This window comes from Oreochromis niloticus, linkage group LG6, assembly GCF_001858045.2.
Source record: "Oreochromis niloticus isolate F11D_XX linkage group LG6, O_niloticus_UMD_NMBU, whole genome shotgun sequence".
Classification (NCBI taxonomy): domain Eukaryota; kingdom Metazoa; phylum Chordata; class Actinopteri; order Cichliformes; family Cichlidae; genus Oreochromis; species Oreochromis niloticus.
Window position 1 is genome coordinate 1,536,474 of NC_031971.2, and position 22,470 is coordinate 1,558,943.

Sequence of the window (22,470 nt, forward strand, 5' to 3'; positions counted from 1 at the left end):
TGTGACTAACAAAGGGGTGAAGATCTTTACAGAGGGACACCGGCCTCGTCTTCCCTTCTAGAAGTGCATGCTTAAATGAAGATGAATAAAGATGAATAAAGATTTTGTAAAAATGGCTACTGAGTCCGGTGCATTTCTGGAGGCCCGAGGAATAAAAAAGAACCGGGGTAAAACTGATTTCCCAACACATGTGAAGAAGAAGTAGTGGAGAAGGATGGAGTTTTTGGTGTGCATTTGTGAGATGTCACCAGATTTAAAAGGGACAAAATGAATAAACATTACTTGTTTTTCAATACGTTTGTGTTGGTTTTAAATTTATCAAGATATGCTGCTTAATGGCTGCTAAAAAATATCTGGCCCAGATAAATTCCTTGTTCAAGGACCACAGCCACCCAGCACATCAGCTGTTCTCCTTGTTACCATCTGGCAGACGTTACAGGAGTCTGTCTGCTCGGACTACAAGACTTAAAAACAGTTTTTACCACCAAGCCATACGACACCTCAACCACAACACTTAAACACACACAACACAGCACTCAGAAGCTACCCTGCAGCTTCACAAGTACTCTGTTTAATCTGCACTGGTCACTTCACTTTACTGTTATTGTAATTTATATTTAAAAAGTGCAATACTGTAAATTTCTGCTGCTCATTCCTGTGCAATATCCCATCTGCCCTCCCGTCATATTTCTTTTCAAGATTTTCTTATTTAATCACTAGTGTACATATATTTATATTTATAGATACATATATATTTAGTCATCTTTTCTCTTTTACCATGTCTCTCTAATATTTTGCTCTTTACTATTTTTCTATTTTATTTTATTTTATTATATTATATTTTATTATATTTTTTTCCTACTGTATCATGCTGCTGAGAGACCGCTGCTCGTCAAACACATTTCATTGCGATGTTGACCCTGTGCTAACTTGCATATGACAAATAAAACTGAAAACTGAAAAACTGAAAACTTTTTGAAAATCTGGCCCAACCAACTTTTTAGTTGAATAGCCATGCTGTAGAAGGACAGAGCAGCAGCAGAGCAGTCCAGATACACTGATGATCCTCTGTCAGATCCAGAGGGACACACAGGGATGATGCTGGACTCTACATTGTGTCTGACAGTGGAGCTGTTCTCGGAGCAGTTCACTCTGCAGCACTGACAGTCATCTGCACCTCATTCCTCTGTCAGTCACTGCTGGATGAAGCTCTCCTCTCCACTCCACCTCCCAGTAACATGGCCCAGTCAGAGCGTCTCTACACACAAGCTGCTGCTGCTTCAACCTCTCTGGATCATCAGGACACAGCTCCTCCTCTCTCAGCACACACACCGTCCTGTTTACCATCATCAGCTCCACCTGCAGAGAGAAGGAGGAAGAGCAGAGGAGATAAACGAGTGTTTCCAGAGACTCTTCATCAGCTGTCAGTCAGTGATGCAGCACATCCAGTATAAAGAGCAGCGGGGACTTCAGTGCTGGGACTGTACTAGGACTCATTGTTGCTTCACTTTTTCTAATCTTTGGATTTTTATTGAAGTTGATGAAGATGTTTTTCCCTCCTAGTTTGAGTTTGGACTTTCATTCATTAGAAGAAGCTTGTTGTGTCCACTCTGAGCTCTGTAGGAACCCCAACAACAAGCCCAACAATCCAGATGTTCCAGCTGTTAACTGGAGGAATTCCATCCAAACATCTGCTCTCACTAAAGTCTTCCTCACCTACAGACTGTGTTCTTCACTGCTTTAAACCTGGAAATGAATGCAGTCATTGGTCTGCTTTGTTCAGAGAGCTGATTGGCTGTTGACAGTGTTTGATCAGAGCGTGTCAGATGTTACTATGGTGACCACAAAGGTCAGAAACAGGAAGTGTTTGTGTCCAATCCTGAAGCCTGTCACCATTCTCCTCTCACAGCTTCACTGAGAAGCTGCAGCTTTACAGGAAACACTGGATCTTTGTTTCCTACTGACTGTGTTTAGTACAATACTGCTGACAGCACCACCCACTCACTCCATCACTCTACTGACCACAGAGTCTCCAGTCTGTAGTCTGGACTCTGCTGAAGATCAGACAGCTGCTTCACATCTGGATCCTTTAGGTTGTTGTAGCCCAGGACCAGCTCTCTCAGATGGGAGGGGTTGGACTTCAGTGCTGCTGCCAGATAATCACAGCTGATCTCTGACAAACCACAGTACCACAATCTGTATAAAGAATGAAAGATGTAAGTTTATTAGACAAAGTGTGAGCTTGAAATCATTCAGTGTTTCATCATCTGTTCAGAGCTGAAGAAGGTTCAGAATGTAGAAGTTTAGAAAATGGAAACTCCAAACAGCTGAAGCCAACAGGAAGCAGCTTCAAACAGGAAACTGTGCAGAGTTTCAGACTATATGTCCTGATGCAGCCAGTTGGATTTTGGAGATTTGAATCTCTGTTCTGTGACTAAGTCCTTGAATCATTTCTTCCAGTTGGTCCAACAAGACAGACTAAGTATTGGACATGTGTTGTGGCTCCATTAGGGGAGCTTCTACATGTGATGTGATGGCCCCTCTGGGTCTGTCAGGTCACAGGACTGAAGAGAGCTCAAACTGGGCACACAGTTGTTTCAGTCTGGACCAAAGACTCTACACTGGGACTGAGGGACTGCTTTGACTGCACCAACTGGGACTTTTTAAAGGCTCATGTTCTCACTTAGATCATCGATTTCTACTTACATTTCTTTCTGGGGAAAAATGGGGATTACTTTGAAAACAGGAAGTATTTTCCCCAATAAGCAGCCCTGGATTAGTAAATCACTCCAACATGTTCTCAGGCAGAAGAAGATGTCTTGTTATGAGGGAGAGAAGAACAAGATTGAGGCACAGAAACTTGTTGAAAGAGAGATAAAGCAGCTAAAATCAGGTGTAAAAGTAAAGCAGAGCATAAGTTGAATAAAGGACACTCAAGGCTGGCTTGGAAAGGAATGAAGTCCATGGTGGGGATGCAGAACAAGGAGCAAAGATGAATGTGATGCTGAATCAGCAGAAGACTTGGACTCATTTGATTCCAGCTTTGATATCATTGATTTCAATGAAGAGCTTTGTGATTGTAGCAAAGGGCTGGTAGCTCTGAGAGTCCCACTGATGAGGTGTTTGTGTGGAAATCTCTTAGTGGGACCAAAGAGAGAAAAAGCCCTGGTCCTGATGCTGTGGGAGGGGAATGATTGAAGTGTGCTGTGAGGAACTGACTGGGAGATTTTCACACATTTTCCAGTCCTCCTTGGAACAACAGGAAGTTCCCAGCATATGAAAACAAAGGTTAAGTGTCCTATGGTACTCAGTGATGATGGTGCTGTGGCCCCACCACCTCCACCTCTTTGTAAAGGAACTAACTGTCATCTGAAGCTTCAAATGGAACTAAGACTTCCTCCACTAGGTGGCAGTGTCTGAGGAGAAAGTGTTAGTGGAGCTGGCCTGGAGTCAGAAACAGGAAGATGCAGGTTTTGGGCTGAAATGGGGAAAAGTGGTTCGCACTAGTGCCTTAAAGCAAGAAGGTTGTAGGTTGAAGCTTGTTGGCCTTTCTGTGGAGGTTGGATGTTCTCCCACAGTCCAATGAAATGCTGCTTAGGTTCATTGGTGCTTCTAAATTGGCTGTAGGTGTGGATGTGAGAGAGTGCTTCTCTGTCTCTCTCTGTTGGCCCTGTGATGGACTGCTCACCTGTGCAGGTGGACCACGCCTCTTGCCCTATGACAGCTAGGGCACAGGCTGCAGCCCTGTGAGCCTAAGCTGAATAAACAGTTAGCAAAAATGATCCATAGATGGCCTGAAATCCCCCAGTTAGCAGTTTGGTAGATAGCTATGACATGCTAATCCCATGCAGCAGCTGTATTCTACCTGTAAGCTGATCCCTGCTGAGCCAAAGCACTTTTCATATACAAATTACAACCTTTAATAGAAACCTATTGGTCAGCATCTTATTAGCCTGCTGTTAGCTTCATTCCACAGAAACCTGAGAGAAACTAACAGAGTTGATAAAGAATAAAGAGAAATGTGCTGATTTAAAGCCTTTGAAGTGCTTCAGATGATCTCTGTCCACTTCTGTCCACTCATTCATTCATGTAAGCTTCTAATGCAGCTTTGATCTTCACAGTCTGCTTCATGAAACTCATTCTAACCCTGAATGTCAGAGTGTTCCTCCTTCTCTTTCCCATCATTCATGCTGGCAGTGGAGGAGATTTGGATGTTGGACTGTGTTTTGGATGATGTGTGTATGTTTGTGTTGGACTGCTGTCTGTAAAGCAAACGCACATTTTGCTTTGGATTTCAGTGTCAGACAGACTTTAAGGTGGAATGAAGAGTTGGAGAGTTTCACAGTGAATTATCCAGTGGAGGATTTTTCTTCTTCTTTGAAGGTTTGAAATGTGAACATTGTTCTGTTGCAGTCAATGGACTAAACCAGAGAAGAAGAAAACAGACTTTACCATGAAGATCCTCAGCGTGGATCAGTATAATATCAGCCTGATGTCTGCAGTTTAGTGTCAGCACAACTTTCACATCATATTCATCTCAGCACAACTAAAACATGCTGACTGACCCCAGAGTTTCAAGTCCACATCCTGGACTCTCCAGGAAACCACACAGATGCTTCACTCCTGAATCCTCCAGCTTGTTGTTGTTATTCAGGTCCAGCTGCCTCAGATGGGAGGGGTTGGACTTCAGTGCTGCTGCCAGATAATCACAGCTGATCTCTGACAACCCACAGCCCCCCAATCTGTATAAAGAATGAAAGATGTAAGTTTATTAGACAAAGTGTGAGCTTGAAATCATTCAGTGTTTCATCATCTGTTTAGAGCTGAAGAAGGTTCAGAATGTAGAAGTTTAGAAAATGGAAACTCCAAACAGCTGAAGCCAACAGGAAGCAGCTTCAAACAAACACAACAAGAGAAAAAACTCTGAATGTTTCACATTAAAGTCGTACATTTATCATAAAAACAGGACAAAGACTTGAAAAAGTCGTGTTTTTCCTTCCAGGAACCACAAGGCTTCACTTTTAAAGGTGAAGTGTGAAAGAAATGGACATATTTGAAGTCCAACACCTTTTTCCAGTCACATGATTAAAGCAGACAAACTACAAGCTCATTTTCATTCCAACAAGTCATCTTCTGACCTGGACTAACAACACTGGTCTCTATGTGCAGCTGGCTGTGAGACCAGTGCTCAGGGAGTGTCTACAAAGTGCAACACTGAAAGCACATCACACACTGGGCGTTTATCAATATGCGTACTTGTGCGTACTTGCGTTCTCGTGTACTCGTGAAACGTCATCAGTCTGAGACCAAGTACTGTACTGTTCCAATTCGAAGTACGCATCAAGCCGAGAATCTGAAAAAGTCCCGGATGTGTTCTCGCTCCGCCCGTTTTATCGAGCATGCATCGATGGTGACTTGGTACAGCTATATATCCCAGAATGCATTTCGTCCAAAACTCCCGGACTCCCGGCACATCGTTTCAACACCCCCCCCCACCGCTCGCGGACTTCTCACTACTCAGGTGAAAGAAACCCCAGCAGCTGTCTATAGTATTGAGTGTCCACTAAAATAAAAATAAAAGCTTTCTAACATCTCACCTGCTTGTTTTTATTAAGGTATGTACACGTATGTACATGTACACTATTTTTATTAATAGAGGTTTCACTACTGAGGTTAAAATGATATATAAGTCACCTAGATCACTTCTAAATTTTAATGTTTGGTTTATTTTAGTGTTTTATTTTTTCCTGAGTAAACCGGTTTGGCTGTGATTAAAGTTAAGCTTCATAACATATTACTCACAGTTAAATTAAGAGGGGACGGCAGTAAAAACTCCGGACCTGTGACATCATCACGTACGCAGGTGTTCCAATTGTACATATCGCGAGTCCGTGCTCGCGTTCTCGGCGAGTACGTACTGGCCGAGAACGCGAGTACGTACTAGAGATGGACCGATCCGATATTACGTATCGGTATCGGTCCGATACTGACGTAAATTGCTGGATCGGATATCGGTGAGAAATAAAAAATGTAATCCGATCCATTAAATATCAAAAAAGCACCTCACAAAACTTGCGACATGGCGTAACTCGGCTCATAACCGTAGCACGTCGGAGCAGTGTGCTCACGTGATAGAGCGGCTGTGTGTATTTGTAGCCTCGCTAGCAAACCAGCATTTCATCTCCGAGGAAGTGATCCCAGAGAGAAGTAAAGCAAGTGTGTAAGTTCATCTCTGAATGTTTGTAAAGCGTACCTACGTTAAGCTTAACAACCGATATATGGAGCGACTGCCTCTTCTCTCTCCCTCCCTCTCCTGCCGCTACTTCATGAAACTGCTTAATGATAAGCTGATCGGCTTTTCTGTCGCGAGTCCATCTCTCTTCTTTGTTTTTGGCCCACTTTGCACCAGAAAGAGGAAACCAGCGGCTGAACAACAGCAGCACGTTTAACCTTGATAAGCTGTCGTTAGAATTTATTTAATATTACTTTCTAGACCAGGATCCTTTTCCACGTAGCTGACGGCTGGTAACTGTGCAGGGGTGGATCTAGCCAAGTTTAGCAAGGGGGGCCGATAGGGCATTAACAGGGAAAAGGGGGGCACAAAGACATACTTTTCTTTCTTATTCTCATTTAAAATGTCTAGCTTTTAATAAATAATTATCTGAATCTTACACCCAAAGTTTTAATCTGATGTAAAATGTATAGAAGTCCATTACTGTATATAGTAACTGTTAGGTCTAATATACCCTAGTAAGCTATACTACTTTTTCCTTTGGGAAGATACCATCTGTGCAGTCTGCAATTCTGTAGAAGAAAGATGTTGAATCTATTTAATTATTCTTGAAAAATAATTTATTTCTGTGCATTTTTTTTTTCACACTGCATCAAATTAAAGTTGATTACGTTGATTAAGCATCATGAGGTGGAGGGTGGGGGGTGGTTCCCTTTTTTTTTTTTGCTGGGAGTTTGCAACCCTATTAGTTAGGTTGCTTAATATTTCTGCTAAGTACTCTTTAAAATACCAGAATAGGAAGGATGGAGCAGGTTTAAGTTTATTAGATTGATCAGTATTGCTGAACTATGAAATATTTTGGGTGCAGTGTATTTTTTACATACAGGTATAACAGAATAGCTTTAGTGTTGTTGTTTATTTAAACTTGAGTATGAACTTATACAAAATGCAGCAAGATATTAAAAAAAAACAGTTTTATTGATTAAAAAACACACTATATCGGATTAATATCGGTATCGGCAGATATCCAAATTTATGATATCGGTATCGGTATCGGACATAAAAAAGTGGTATCGTGCCATCTCTAGTACGTACTGGCGTACTTGGGCATTGATAAACGGCCACTCATTTGCTTCCATCATCCAACCTGAAGAGGAAACAGAGGACGCCTCCCCTTCAAAGCAAAAGCTGCTCCTTTTGGACACAGTATCAAAGAAAGTCTACAGTATAACATAGAAAAGACAGAACAAAGTTTTGGTTGTCTTTAAATTGTGCAGAAATGAAACTACACTAAGTTCAATTATGTGACAGACATTTCATCCCATGTCAGTTTGGCTTCATCCTGGGCCGGATTATCCAGCACACACTCTGACCACAGGCCCAGGGGCCACGCACAGCTGGGCTCCATCCAAGAGACAGGAAACAAACCAACACAATAATAAAAAGCACCATGTGATCTTCTTACATCTTCAAGACAAACATAGTAAAAACATATTTGTTTCCTGATAAAATGATGTGACAGGTAGAACAGAGTAAAGTGGTGGTGTTACAGCCTTTCTCCCCTCTGCTGCCGAGGCTGTTAGTCTCTCCCAAACTCTGCTACAGGACTTCCAAATGAATGAAAGCAGCAGAAGTGGCTTCACAAATGAAAGAGGAAGAGGAGAAGAAGAGGAGAGGGAGGCCACCCTGACCATCACTCCAGCTGAAAACATCACACTTCCATTAAAGTTGGTGAGAAAATGTTGAGCAGGATGAGCTGCTGGCTAATCTGGAGGCTGTAGCAGCAGCTCACAGTCACAGTGGATTTCCACTCATGAAAAAGCTCTGGCTGCTTCATTTCTCATCTCATATCAGAGACTTTAGTGAAGCTGTACTGTGATGCTTCCATATTCCAGTGAGGCCGCCATAATGATTTCAGCTGTTCTGTACACACACTGTGTGCCCTGTATGGCTCAAAGTCTCTGCAGCCTGTTTTTATCTGCTATCATCAGATCTTCATCATCCTCATTCACATCCCTCACACACTCTACAGCCTCATCAGCACTGACTTCATCTTCACTGACTGATGGAGCACAACATGAACCTGTGGAGGCTGAAACACTGTCCTGTCAAACATCTCCCCGTCACCACTCCAATTCTGTCAGCCTTTAAATGAACCCTGCTCAAGTCTGTCACTTCTGTTTGGAGCCAAAAGGAAAAACTGTTGTTCAGTCGTTTGGAAAGACACAACATTTCTGAAAGCACTCAAACTTCTTCACATTTGTCTTCAGACACATCCTGAACATTTAGGAACTAAAGAAAGTTTCAAACATCAATCAAAGACCTGAAATATAGAAAAACAACAACAGCCGCAGTCAGTGAACTCACCTCAGAGTCTCCAGTTGACAGTTTGGACTCTCCAGTCCAGCACACAGAAGCTTCACTGCTGAATCCTTCAGCTTGTTCCAACTCATGTCCAGCTCTGTCAGATGGGAGGGGTTGGACTTCAGAGCTGAGGCCACAACTTCACAGTGAGACTCTGAGAGTCGACACCGAGTCAGTCTGTGATGATAGAAAATATAAAATGTGTTATTATAAAAGCAGAAAATCGGCATTATAAACACAGACTGAATGTATATGAAGACAAAAAAGAGTGAGGTCATAATCTGATGAATCTGCTCTTCACATCTGTGCTTCAGCTCCTCTTACTGTGTTTGACACAACGATTGAGTCTCTCTCAGACCTGCAGACTTTTAACCCTTTAGAGCCGAGCGTAGCGCCCCCGCTACAATTTGCGTATCTATTTTTAAATCCCTGTATCACTGCAACCACGTAAGCTAGCGCAATAATTTTTTTTGCATATGAAACCGGATAAGTTGTACTTACATCTTATGCCATCAGCTTGTCCTAGGTCACGGTTTTCTTCCACATATAGCTTTGCAAAAACTGCATAAAAAGCGCTTGCAGCAACAAAAACATAATACTCCAGAAACACGCTTTGCCGATCCGATCAGCTGTTCATAACACTTCCTACGTTGGAATAGACGTCAGCGCGAACTTTCGCATGTCCGCCATTACCTGACCGAAACCGGAAGTGACGTCATTTCGCGGAAATGTAGTTTTTTTTTACTGTCAGGGCCTCAGAGCCTATACTGGTGTTTTTAAAAGTTATCTTTGACTTTATGACTTTCTGTGTCGTTTCTGGGATGCTTAGAACTCAAATTGCACTGCTGGAAATGGTTTATTTTGATGCATATGCTGCTTTTTTGCAAATTTGCACTATAATATTTATTTTCGTTTTTCCTGCAGTATATAAAAATTGGTGTATTTCAAAAGTAAAACTATGAAGACACTTCAAATAAATTTCCTGTGGTGGGAAACTAGTTTGTGCAACTTTTTTGTATTTACAGTTTTGAGGGATAAGCCTCTTAAATTTCTCTAACTAGAAATATATGTTAAAAAAACAAAAACGATTTTAAATTTTTTTGTAGTTTATTGCACTTTTTTGCAATTTATGTAATTACTATGCACTTAATGCATACATATTATTAAAATTTGGGCTGTAATGGTTGTATTGATGTATATCAACTTGAAATGCTCCCAAAATTGGCACTACAGCATGTAAAAATATAATATAAGCTCTTGCGGACTTGGTTCTATGGTAGGTCTTAAAGGGTTAATGAGAATCTTTGTTTGGCTTTAATCTGCAGATGAAGGAGGAAGATGGTGTCACATTTAGGCTTCCATAATGTCCACAGTCTGTCACTGAGATCTGATCCAGAGTCAGAGTGAAGACACACATTTGGACTGTTTCCTGTTTTGACTCCAGAACATTTTGAATGAGTTCAGCTCAGTGAAGAGTTCCAGCTGGAAAAGATGAGCTCTGTTTGCTACCTGCTGCTGTCAGGTACGACTGTTCACGTCCACACGCAGGAAAAACCTGCTGACTGTTACCAAACGGATCAGAAATCTCATCACTGGACAATAATGATGAATGAACTCAGAGCTGCTGATATCAGATCTGATTTCAGGGGAACTAAACACAGAAATGATTGGCTCATTTTAGCTTTCTGAGCCATTATCTGCTGGTGTGTCGCTGTATACACTTTGAATATTGTTATAACCTGACATGGATCAGTTTGTCTTTGATTGGTTTGTAAATGTCACTGTTTCCATTGGACCTGAGTGACGGTACAAAGACAGAGAGGGAGAGAAAGGAGAGAGAGGATGGAGACAGCAAAGAGAGAGCAAACACAAACAGGTGAGAGTGGACAGGTGACCAAGGTCAGCAACCAATCAGAGAGCTTCTGTTTGACCCACAGTCACTGATGATGACTGCACATAACCAAGCAGTGTGTTACTCTGATATCAAATATGGATCCTGCTCTTATAATAATGATCATCAGATGATATTATTGTGTTATTTTGTAGCTGAATACGATGTTTGTGTGATTATCAGTGAAAGAATCAGTGAGGAGGATGGAGAGAGAGAGAGGACAGAGGGTGAAGTTAGAAACACTAAAAGGATTTTTCATGGATTTCATGGATGATTTGAGTGATTTCCAGCAGGACACTTAAACATGTCAGTGGACGTCCTAAAGAACATATTCACTGATATGAAACGTGTCATTGAACAGGATCAATATCAGTGTAAACATGGTGGAAACAGCTGTGACTGCATGGATGTGACACACTTCAAATCTGTTCTCCACTCTTGGAGACCGCTGGGAGCACTGTGAGAATCATGTTCTTTGATTTCTCCAGTGCCTTCAACACCATTCTTCCCTCGGTTCTGAAGGACAACCTGGAGAACTCAGGAGTGGACCATCACCTCACTACCTGGATTTTGGACTACCTCACCGACCGACCACAGTATGTGAGGACTCAGGGCTGTGTGTCGGACAGGGTCGTCTGCAGTACGGGGGCCCCACAGGGAACGGTTCTGGCTCCATTCCTATTCACCATCTACACTGCAGACTTCTCCCACAACTCCACCCAGTGCTTCCTGCAGAAGTTCTCTGATGACTCTGCAATAGTCGGCCTCATCACTGATGGGGACGACAAGGAGTACAGAGGACTGACTCAGGACTTTGTGGACTGGTGCCAGCTGAACTACCTCCAGATCAATGCCAGTAAAACCAAGGAGCTGGTGGTAGACTTCCGCAGGCACAAACATCCTCCACTGCAACCACTGAACATCCAAGGTATGGACATCGAGGCTGTGGACAGCTACAGGTACCTTGGTGTTCATCTGAACAGCAAACTGGACTGGACTCATAACTCAGACGCCCTCTACAGGAAAGGGCAGAGCAGGCTGTACCTGCTGCGGAGACTCAGGTCGTTTGGAGTGGAGGGCCCACTCCTGAAGACCTTCTATGACTCTGTGGTGGCCTCAGCCATCTTTTATGGTGTGGTTTGCTGGGACCCAGTGGAGGTGGTGAGTGACAGGAGAATGGTGGCTAAGCTGTCATCCCTGTTGGACAACATCTCCCACCCCATCCAGGAGACTGTGACAGCACTGAGCAGCTCCTTCAGTGGAAGACTGCGGCACCCACGGTGTGGGACGGAGAGATTTCGCAGGTCTTTCCTCCCCACTGCTGTCAGACTCCACAACAAAGACTTTAACTGACCAAACACACACATCCACAAATGTGCAATAACACTAATGTGCAATAATCTTTTCTGGCATCGTTGTATTTTTACTCAGTTGTATATAACATTTGTATTCTATTTTTATCTTATTGTATATTTTATTCTATTTTATTCTACTGTATATAGTGTTTTATTTTATTTTATTCTATTCTATACAGTTGTGTACTGCATTTATTCTTATTTTATTCTAATTTTTGCACTGATTTTGCACTGTCCACTTCCTGCTGTGACAAAATAAATTTCCCACGTGTGGGACTAATAAAGGTTATCTTATCTTATCTTGGATTTGGGATCCTTGGAGCTGCTGCTGAGTCTGTACAATAAAGGATGGTGTGGAAGGTTGCAGCGTACGGACACAAACACTTTGTGCTTACAATCTGATTTTATTTTCAAAATTAAACTACTAACCTACACTGATCAATGATGTTAATGATCACATCTGGACTCACCGAGCCTTTCTGCAGTTCCTCACAGCTGGAATCAGTCTCTGTCGTCCCCGCTCTGATGTGTTGTACTTCAGCAGGTCAAACTCATCTAGAACCTCCTCTGACATCTGCAGCATGAAGGCCAGAGCTGAGCACTGGTTCTCGGAGAGTTTCTTCTCTGATCTGTTCTCTGACTTCAGGAACTCTTGGATCTCCTGAAATAATGAGAGGTGGTTCATCTCCATCAGACAGTGGAAGATGTTGATGCTTCTGTCAGGAGAGACTTCATAACTGTTCATCATCTTCAGGTTGTTGATGACTCTCTGGATGGTTTCTGGACTGATGTCTGTCTGACCCAGCAGACCTACTAAGAGTCTCTGGTTGGACTCCAGACAAAGGCCATGAAGGAAGCGAACAAACAGGTCCAGGTGGCCATTTTTACTCTGGAGGGATTTCTCCATGGCTTTAGTCAAAAAGACATCCAGTGATGTGAAGCTCTAAGACTTGAACTTGTTCTTAAAAAAAGATCTGTTTTGGTATTCTTCTCGGAAATTCCCTAGAAAACCTTCTACCACCTCTGTCTTCCTGTTGGTGTGACAGTGGAACATGTAGACAGCAGCCAGAAACTCCTGAATGCTCAGATGAACAAAGCAGTAGACTGGTTTCTGGAAGATCACACACTCTCTTTTGAAGATCTCTGTACAAACTCCTGAGTACACCGAGGCCTCTGTCACATCCAGACCACACTGCTCCAGGTCTTCTTGGTAGAACATGATGTTTCCTTTCTCCAGATGTTCAAACGCCAGCCTCCCCAGCTTCAGAAGAACTTCCCTGTCAGCCTCCGTCAGCTCCTGTGGACTCGTCTCATGTCCCTCATGGTACTTGTTCTTCTTCCTCTTTGTCTGAACCAGCAGGAAGTGTGAGTACATGTCAGTCAGGGTCTTGGGCAGCTCTCCTCTCTGCTCTGTAGTCAACATGTGTTCCAGAACTGTAGCAGTGATCCAGCAGAAGACTGGGATACTACACATGATGTGGAGGCTCCTGGATGTCTTCATGTGGGAGATGATTCTGCTGGACAGCTCTTCATCACTGAATCTCCTCCCGAAGTACTCCTCCTTCTGGGCGTCAGTGAAGCCTCGTACTACTGTTAGCCTGTCAACACATGTAGGAGGGATCTGATTGGCTGCTGCGGGTCGGGAAGTTATCCAGACGAGAGCCGAGGGAAGCAGATTCCCCTGGATGAGGTTTGTCAGCAGCTGGCTGACTGATGACTTCTGTGTGACATCAGACAGCAGCTTCCTGTTGGTGAAATCCAATGAAAGTCTGCTTTCATCCAGGCCGTCAAAGATGAACAAAAGCTGAGAGACAGCCAGCTTCTCTGCTGTGACCTTCTGTAATGTTGGATGGAAAACATGGAGCAGCTCCAGAAGACTGTACTGCTCATCTCTGATCAGGTTCAGCTCCCTGAATGAAAGCAGAACCACCACACTAACATGTTGGTTCTCCAAGCCCTCTGCCCAGTATCGAGATAAGAAAAAATTGCTTCATTGCCACAACATATATTTCATAGCATTAACCATACTGCATACAGCTTTAAGATTGCCTTGAGACATTTAAACATACTGACACCATATTAATCTCTCACAGGTGCAGTCATAATCATTTATACATTGTTATATCTTTATACACATTGCAGTTATGTGCTCATAAGGAGTTGAAGCCTTCCCAGGTAATAAAGGTCGCAAGCTGCATCCAGCGTGAATGTCTGGGTGACCCATTGGTTAAGAAGCCGGGAGCTTAAGAAAGATAGCACACATGCTTACACATCACATATATATACATATATTACATATAACTTAGAACCAGACTTAAGTACAGGCCTGAATGTATTTGGTTAACATGCTGCACTAGAGCTTTCTTGACAACAGGTGACGCGTGGCAAGGACCAGCCCCTGGGGACCACAGAGGCCCGAGTTTATTGCCTTCTTTGGAAAAGATGCCAAAATGAGGAACCACTATGCTGCAGTTTATTCTTAAAATACATGAATGTTCTGTACATGCAAAATATGTGCTTGTAAACGCAAGAAGGGGCGTCATAATACCCTGATGCTATAAAAGCAGTCTGAAGTATAATTTGGGCGAAGACCCTTGCTGATGTATGCAGTGACTGTCTTCCCGCGCGTGTACTTCAATAAAAGATCGCTTTGACCCAAACCTTCTGGACTGTCTTGCCTTTGTACTCTCCACCAATTACGAACCTTAACACCAGTCCAGAGTGAACTTCTGCACTGAGAAGGTTTTTCCAACACCAGCCACGCCGTTGGTCAGAACCACTCTGATGGGTCTCTGTTGGTCAGGGAAGGCTTTAAAGATGTCCTGGCACCTGATTGGAGCGTCATGGAGGGCGTCCATCTTGGAAGCTGTCTCCAGCTGCCTCACCTCATGTTGCGTAAGAACCTCTTCACTCTATCCCTCTGTGATGTAGAGCTCAGTGTAGATCCTGTTGAGGAGGGTTCTACTTCCTGTTTCATCACTTCCTTCAGTCACATGTTCACATCTCTTCCTCAGACTGATCTTATGTTCATCTAAAACCTCCTGCAGACCAACATCTGCTGAAAGAAAGAGAAAGAAAACTCTTCAATGTCTGAACAACACAAGAAGTCCAGTTTTCAGAAATGAGTCCATCAGCAGACAGATGTTCAGTCTTACTTTGTACACAGCTGCTCTGACTGGCTGTCTGCAGTCCAGCTCTGCTTCTGGATCTTTCTCCACACTGTGCAGAAGCTCTGATGGTGACACAGAAAAGTCAAAGTGGAGATACTTCTGTCCACCTTTGATTAGACTCATTATAAAAAGGAAAAAAAGTTTGAACACAGTCATGTTTCCAGTTCACTGACTTACATTTATTCCATGGACACTCACTCTAACCTGAACCACAGCTACAACCCAACATTGTTGAGGCCTCATCTCCTCCTTTCCTGACTGTAGAGCTTAAATATGCAACAACCAACAAATAAAAGAATTTGGTTCATTTCAAAGAAATTCACACGGTGACCAAGTAAACTAACCGTAGTAAAGGAGACAACATCCCGTTGATGGTGGGATTATTTGAAAGATTTGCTTTAGCCACGTCACCAAATGCAGTTGAACCACCCGTGGATCCATGTTTGACCATCTACCACTCTGAACTCTGCTTATAAAATCATTTTAGTATTATTATCATTCATTCATTCATTCTTTGGAGGGGGGCTGTTTCCTAATGCCGCCCTAATAAGGTGATGTTCAAGGGGAAATATAACAGAAACTCTTTCAGTGTTATTCATGAATAAATTAACAGATAAACTGTGAAGAAGAAAAAAACTGAGATTTAAAGGAGAGAGTGAGAAACTTGATCATCCATCCTCATAATCCATGTTTATCAGTATCTGCTGTGACCATCCTGCAGTAATAACTACAAGTCTACATTTCTGTGACTGTTGATCAATCACAGCAGGAATCTGAGCTCATCTCTGCACACAGAGCAGCTTCAGCTCTGGGATAAACTGCTCGCTTCACGTCCTTCTCAGCTCACAGACACTCATCCTCATATTTTCCTTTAACATTTGATGGTATAATTCATCTGAGTTTACACTTTATCTGCATAAATACAGAAAAACAGACCCAAACACCATAAACCATCAGTTTCACCATGTAGAATATATTGTTGTTTCCTTGCTTTTAATCCAGAGAAAAACTCTGATTTTGATTTTCTCTGTTCTCTTTGCCACAGCCCATCCCAGCAGCAGCTGAAGCAGCTGACTGTCACAACACTGAACAACCTGGCTGGCACACATGTTAATGTTAGCCATTTAAATATTAGCAGTTAGCTGAGGCCACAAGAAGAAGAGGCCCTAGAAGAACAATGGATGATAAGCTTAGATTTCGCCAATTTCACTCCACGGAGACAGCACTTCTTAGGGTCTAAAGTGACATCTTGATGAATAATGATGCAGGAAAATGCTCTGTTCTACTCATGTTGGACGTCACATCAGCTTTCGACACAGTTGACCATCACATTCTCATTGAAAGGCTGAAAAATTGGGTTGGTGTATCTGGAACTGCTTTAGAGTGGTTCTCCTCTTATCTCCATCACCGATCCTTTTCTGTGGCAGTTTCCGATTTTAGGTCATCCTCTACCTCCCTTGCTTATGGTGTCCCTCAAGGGTCAGTTTTGGGGCCTTTATTGTTTTTAATCTATCTTCTCCCCCTCCAGCACATAATGGGCTCTTTTGAGGATATTTCTTATCATTGTTATGCTGATGATATTCAGTTGTACGTTACTTTTATGCCCGAGGATTTATCTAAACTTCAGTGGCTGAATGATTGGTTAGATTTGATCAAACGTTGGATGTCTGCAAATTTACTCCAACTCAACGAGGGGAAAACCGAAGTCCTCGTATGCGCCCCTGATAGATTTTTATCCCAGATAGTGAAAGCCCTTGGTCCTCTCTCACTCTATGTTAAATCCTCTATCAGGAATTTAGGTGTCACCTTTGACTCGAGTCTCACATTGGATGGGCATGTAAATTCTCTGGTTCGGTCTTGTTTTTATCATTTAAGAAATGTGGCTAGGCTAAGCCGGATTTTATCTCGTTCTGTACTGGAGGTTGCTGTACATGCATTTATTTCGTCACGGTTGGATTATTGTAATTCGCTGTTTATGTGTCTAAGCAAAGGTTCTCCGGATCGTCTGCAGGTTGTGCAAAACGCTGCAGTGAGGCTTTTGACAAAATCCTCAAAGTACTCACAAGTGACACATGTGTCCTGTTAAATTTAGAGTCGATTTTAAGATCCTGGTCTTGATCTACAGAGCTGTGCACGGACTGGCACCTGCCTACATCTTTGATCTGCTACAGCCCTATGTCCCTAGCAGGTCTTTGAGGTCATCTGATCAGGGCTTACTTGCTATAAAAAATACGAAGAGGAGGACTAAGGGTGATAAAGCTTTTGCCAATGTGGCCCCGAGACTGTGGAACTCTCTCCCCCAAGCATTAAGAACTGTGGACTCAGTAGCTGTTTTTAAAAAACAACTCAAAACTTACCTTTTTAAAACTGCTTTTGGTTAATTATTTGTCTGTTTTATTTTCTCTTTTTAAATCTTTGTATGACTTTTAATCTTATGTGCAGCACTTTGTGATTCTGTCTTGAAAGGTGCTATATAAATAAAAATGTATTTATTTATTTTCAAGACTAGGCAGAGACGTGTTTTCCTTTACTGTCTCTTACAGAGGAGGGAGCAGATACCAGACGAGGTCACGGAGGTACGGGGAGGATTCGCAGCAGACAGCAAGACTGCCACGTCCATGCGAGAGAGCGATGGCTACGATAATCTCTGTTTTTGTCTCACTATATAATGTTGTACAGCCCATTTGAGGGTTATCCTCTCTGTGAAGCAGATGCTTGATTTCACACAGAGGTCCACCAACTGAATTTGATCAGTTATGGAACGATTTACCTCGACAGGCTCCTTCACTCGCTGCTTTTAAACCTCCTTTAAAACACACTTTTACTCCCTGACCTTTGACCTAGAGTGACATGTTGACTCACTACCTCAGACAGCTTAAAAATAGTCTTTTTGTTTTTTGGTGCTGCCTAAAAGAACCGTAAAATATCTGTCCTATATACAGTTATGTTCATATATTTTTGTACTACATCAGGAAACTCAAAAATATAGTTTGTAATATTTTAATCCTTATTTTTAAAACTGTTTTTGTCATTTTTCTTCTCCCATTGCATCAAAAATCATTATTTACACTGAATAAATGAGTCAGCAGCTCTCTTACATTGTTGCTGCAGGTTCATTACTGAACCATAGAGGTGTTCCTTTGGACCGGTCACTCCTCACAGACACACAGCTGGATGCTGCAGATCCTGCTCCATCCTCTTCCTCCATCTTCTTGATGTCAGGGTGGAGTTAGTCTGAGAGGTAAACACACACACTCAGAGGTGCTGTTGTACTGGAAGCATCACACTGACGGGTTTCTAAAGTTCTCATTGATCATTTCATGGAGTTTCTGTGGTAAACACTGTCCTGTGACGTATGTGTTATGGTGAGGGTCATGAGGGCTAACCAGCCCCACTCCTTACTCCTCATACTTCAGCCTGAAGCACAAGAACAGCCTCAACCTAACCAGGAGGCTGTAACCTCAAAGGGACTTCATGGTTAGAAATAAAGGTTCAATGAAATGAAGCAGATCATAAAAACATGAGTTCCAACTTTAAAAGAAGCATCCACACGATGACGGCACAGCAGAGGAGCACTTTCTCTAACACACTGATTCAGTTCCACTGACACAAGGACACACACAGGAAGGCACACACACACACAAGCCTTTATAAGAAACAACACAATCATCTGCGCTTGTCAATCCAAGTCCTTAGCCCATGAGCCCGCGGTATCACACCACAGATATTCCCTTACTTTGAAAAAATAAAGACAGTTTTCAGAACAGACCGGATGTTTATGCTACAGCCTGTTTACCAATGTAATCAATATCAGATATCAGAGCAACAGAAACCTCGGTGATCAGGACGCTGGGACTGAGAACAGGAAGTGGCTCAAACGTCACAGTTTCATGACGTCAGCCTGAACTCCACTCACGGAGTTTCTGTCGCCATTGTAGTTTTTAAAGTCCCGTGATAAAGGCGGGGCTTTCTGTGAATCCGCACGCTCATTGGCTAATAGCTCGAGATTGACACATCGTTATCCAATGAGCGTGCGGGAACTTCCAACATAAAGTTGTTTCCTTTGAAAAACCAAAGTCTGATTATTTTTGCCTCCACTGACGGAGCCTGTTGTTCCCGCCACAGAGACACAGTAATGTCAGAGTGGTGTTAACACTCACCCTGCCTCAGCACAGCTTCACTCTCCTCCTGCTCTCTCACACTAAACGGAGGCTCAGCTAAACTCACTTCCTCTCTACTTACAGGAAACCAGCGCTCAGAGGAGCCGACCGGCCTCACATTTCACCCACAGATACGAACAGCGTGGAATTATTTTATGTCATAAGAAGAAACATATTCATGTTAATACTCACCTGCCTCAGTTCCACCTTCCTCCTCCTGCTTTCACTTTCACTACTGCGCCCTAAACACAGAGGATGCTGGGACTTGTAGTTTATTTTTTCCGTCTTCCTCTTTGTTTGTGTTTGTGTTCAAGTTATTTTGATCATGTAAACATCAACAGAACACGTGAAGCCACACAGAGTTTGTATGTCGAGGTGGTTAGCAGGTATTAAATTCTGTTCTTTTGAATTCTTTTGGCAACAGAGAAAGACTTCCTACTCAGAGTGGTCAAAGCTCAAAAAATGATCTTTATTGTACATTTCCGGAAAGGGAGAACTGCAGACACGAGCACGTACCCCAGTTCTAAAAGCATTGCCATGCTATGTATACATAGTTCTGCTATAGGTCACACACAGACACACACAGTTTCCATCAAAACAACTCCTTCTGGTCTGACTAATGTGTGTGTGTGTGTTACTTAATTCTTCTTTTTCTGTCTGGTTTCCTGTATTTTATTAATATGCCTCTGCAGCTCTGCACTAAACTTCCTGTTTCTTAACTTCCCCTTACTAAAGCCTCTGTTGCTAGGCAACCTGTCACCCTCTGACCTAGTTCTTTGCCACATCTGGCCTTGGTTTATAAAAGCCTTTATTATTAAAATACATGAAACAATATAATCAGAAAATAAGCACTAAGAATATATATTTATTTCGTAACAGTCTCCCCCTTTTTAACTCATTTTGTGAGTTAACCCAGGGGTCAGCAACCTTTAACACCCAAAGAGCCATTTGGACGCGATTTCCACGCAAAAGAAAACACAGGGAACCGCAAATACTTTTTAACATCTAAAATGAAGATAACACTGTATATATTGTTTTTTTACCTTTAAGCTTTGTGTGAACAACTAAGGTGTGTTGCTTAAATCCATGAAGTGCTGCAGAGAAAATTACTTTTTTATTTATGTAATGAACACATTTTGAACTCTTAAAGAAATATAACAAAAGCAAAGACACCCAGCTGAACTAAAATGATCCATGTAGCAAACAGAAACTGTTGTGAGCCACCACCCTTATATCACCTTTGGGCCTTGACCTGACTTAAAAAAAAAATGATTGGAAAAAAAGCATTTTGCTGCTAAAAGATGAAAAATAGATATTTGCAAAATTCTGCCTAAATATGTATTTTACCTGGTTAATGTGTGTGGTGGGGCGTGGTCTGCAGCGCTGCTACAGAGGAGGCGGACGCACCTGAGAGGCACCCACAATCACGCCTAAAGTCTGTGCTCTCTGTGCTGTTGTGTTGGTGTGTGTCGGGCTGTGAGCTGCAAAGCTACAGCCGGATGTATGCGTACAGCAACCGTGTGTGAAAAGTGGTCAATAAAGAGCTAAAAGTGGTCAATAAAATGCTGAAGAGCGTGTCCAAGCAAACAGCGTTGGGTCTGCCGTGACATGTTTACAATGGGACTTCTGCTCCTGAACCTCTGCGCACAGTGTCTGCAAATCGGGGCTGTACCAAGTCACTTTCATCTTTACGCAGGACTGTCAGCTGTCGTCTGTGAGGCGTGAGCGTGTTTGTTTTTAACATAGTTCACGGTGGAGAACAGCTGCTGACATAATGTGGATCCGAAGGTCCATAATTGGCCTACCTGGGGTTGAAAGTCTCGCACGGCGTTTCGGCGGGTACACCGGCTTCCGGAAGTGTGGCGCTTTTTTTTTTGAGCGTTCAAAAAATAAAAGAATATAATTTTATATTTATATTTCAATATCAAAATAATCTTCCAATTTAGAACTACAAGTTAAAACAAGAACTAACATAAATAAAATGCACTTCAGCTAATTACTTAAAAAAATAATAATTTATTTTTCCAAACCACGCGGAGCCGCACTAAAAGGACTAAAGAGCCGCAGGTTGCCGACCCCTGACATAGATCAAACATTATGGGTCATTCCCACGACCCACAGCTTTACTGTGTTCCAGCAAAGTATCCAATAGCAGTGACAACTCCTCCACAGTAGCAGGTGGGATTTTTCTTTTTTGAGGACAAAAAATGCTGCAACTGACTTTGGTTACTGTTGGCATGCACGCATAAGACGTGAGCTTCGAATCTGGGGACCCGGAGCCAAAATTTTACAAGGATTGTTCCCATGGATCGGTGTCGGGAAAGTGGGAACTCATGTAGAAATTAACAGATATGCACTACTGAGACACATAAATTGGACCCAGACCCTTGGAACAGCCTTAGCAGAGGAGCAAAAGGCCATAAGGACAATGGTTTTGCAAAACAGACTGACTTTGGACTTGATAACTGCATCGCAAGGAGGAGTATGCAAATTGATAGGAGAAACATGTTGTACGTTCATACCAGATGAATATACAAGACATTTATGAAGCACTGCAGAATTTAACCACATTGCAGAAATACATGATGAATCGCACACCAGGAGTAGATGTACCACAAGGCTGGATAGCATGGTTACTGTCTGGTCCTTGGTGGCATCTTCTATTAAAAATATTAACTCCTGTTTTTGGATTACTGACACTGATTTGCTTATGTATAGGATGCATTTTACCGTGTATAAGATCAATGCGAACTAAGATGATTTCTGATACATTTGTTAATTATGTACTGTTACAACAGTATGAAATGACTGAAATGAATGAAATGACAGAAGCCTGTGTATGAATGACGCTTGCACTGAAAATGTTAAGCAAGAGGTGCATGGCTGAGAATATACTACATAGGAATAACTTGGAACATAAAAATAACAAAACAGGGGGGAAAATGTTAGAGTGAATAGTTAAACATTTGTTTATTTTATGTTTACCATTTGTCCATTGTTTTAACTCTGTGAAAGGTATTCTTTCTTTCCTCCCATCCCCAGATTCTCGAGGTTCTGGGTGCGAGGCTGAAGTGTTTTATCACAGGCAACATCCTTGTGAAGGTCTGTGATGTTTGGTAGAACTTCCTGCCCTTTGTATGGTTTCACTGTGTTACCTATGGTAAACCATACATTGGGTGTGGGGGAGACTACCCTCTTTATGACTTCGGATGTTCCTCCTGCTTTTATGTTTTATGACCCTTTGATCAGCAGGAGGACACACACACACACACACTCTTGTATATACATTTACATACAG

The 22,470-nt window shown here is 42.4% G+C and overlaps 1 protein-coding gene across 2 annotated transcripts; it reads right to left on the reverse strand.

Annotated features, from left to right (window-relative positions):
• Positions 1-7,563: 7,563 nt before the first annotated feature.
• On the reverse strand, positions 7,564-12,988 carry LOC109202617 (NLR family CARD domain-containing protein 3-like). Of its 2 annotated transcripts, none has more exons than XM_025907886.1 (2): positions 12,313-12,988; positions 7,564-8,773 (listed from the first exon to the last, which is right to left on the reverse strand). In XM_025907886.1, exons 1-2 carry the CDS (start codon positions 12,747-12,749, stop codon positions 8,596-8,598), a joined length of 615 nt encoding a protein of 204 aa, XP_025763671.1. In that variant the 5' UTR covers positions 12,750-12,988; the 3' UTR covers positions 7,564-8,595. The 2 variants fall into 2 exon arrangements, with proteins under 2 accessions (XP_025763671.1, XP_025763672.1); XM_025907887.1 differs by lacking the exon at positions 7,564-8,773 and adding an exon at positions 10,307-10,392.
• Positions 12,989-22,470: the final 9,482 nt, after the last annotated feature.

Coding starts and splice junctions, on each gene's coding strand:
- LOC109202617 (XM_025907886.1), bottom strand. CDS start 12,749: ATGGAGAAATCCCTCCAGAGTAAAAATGGCCACCTGGACCTGTTTGTT. Junction 8,774..12,312: donor AGGAACTGCAGAAAGGCTCG/GTGAGTCCAGAT, acceptor CTATCATCACAG/ACTGACTCGGTGTCGACTCT.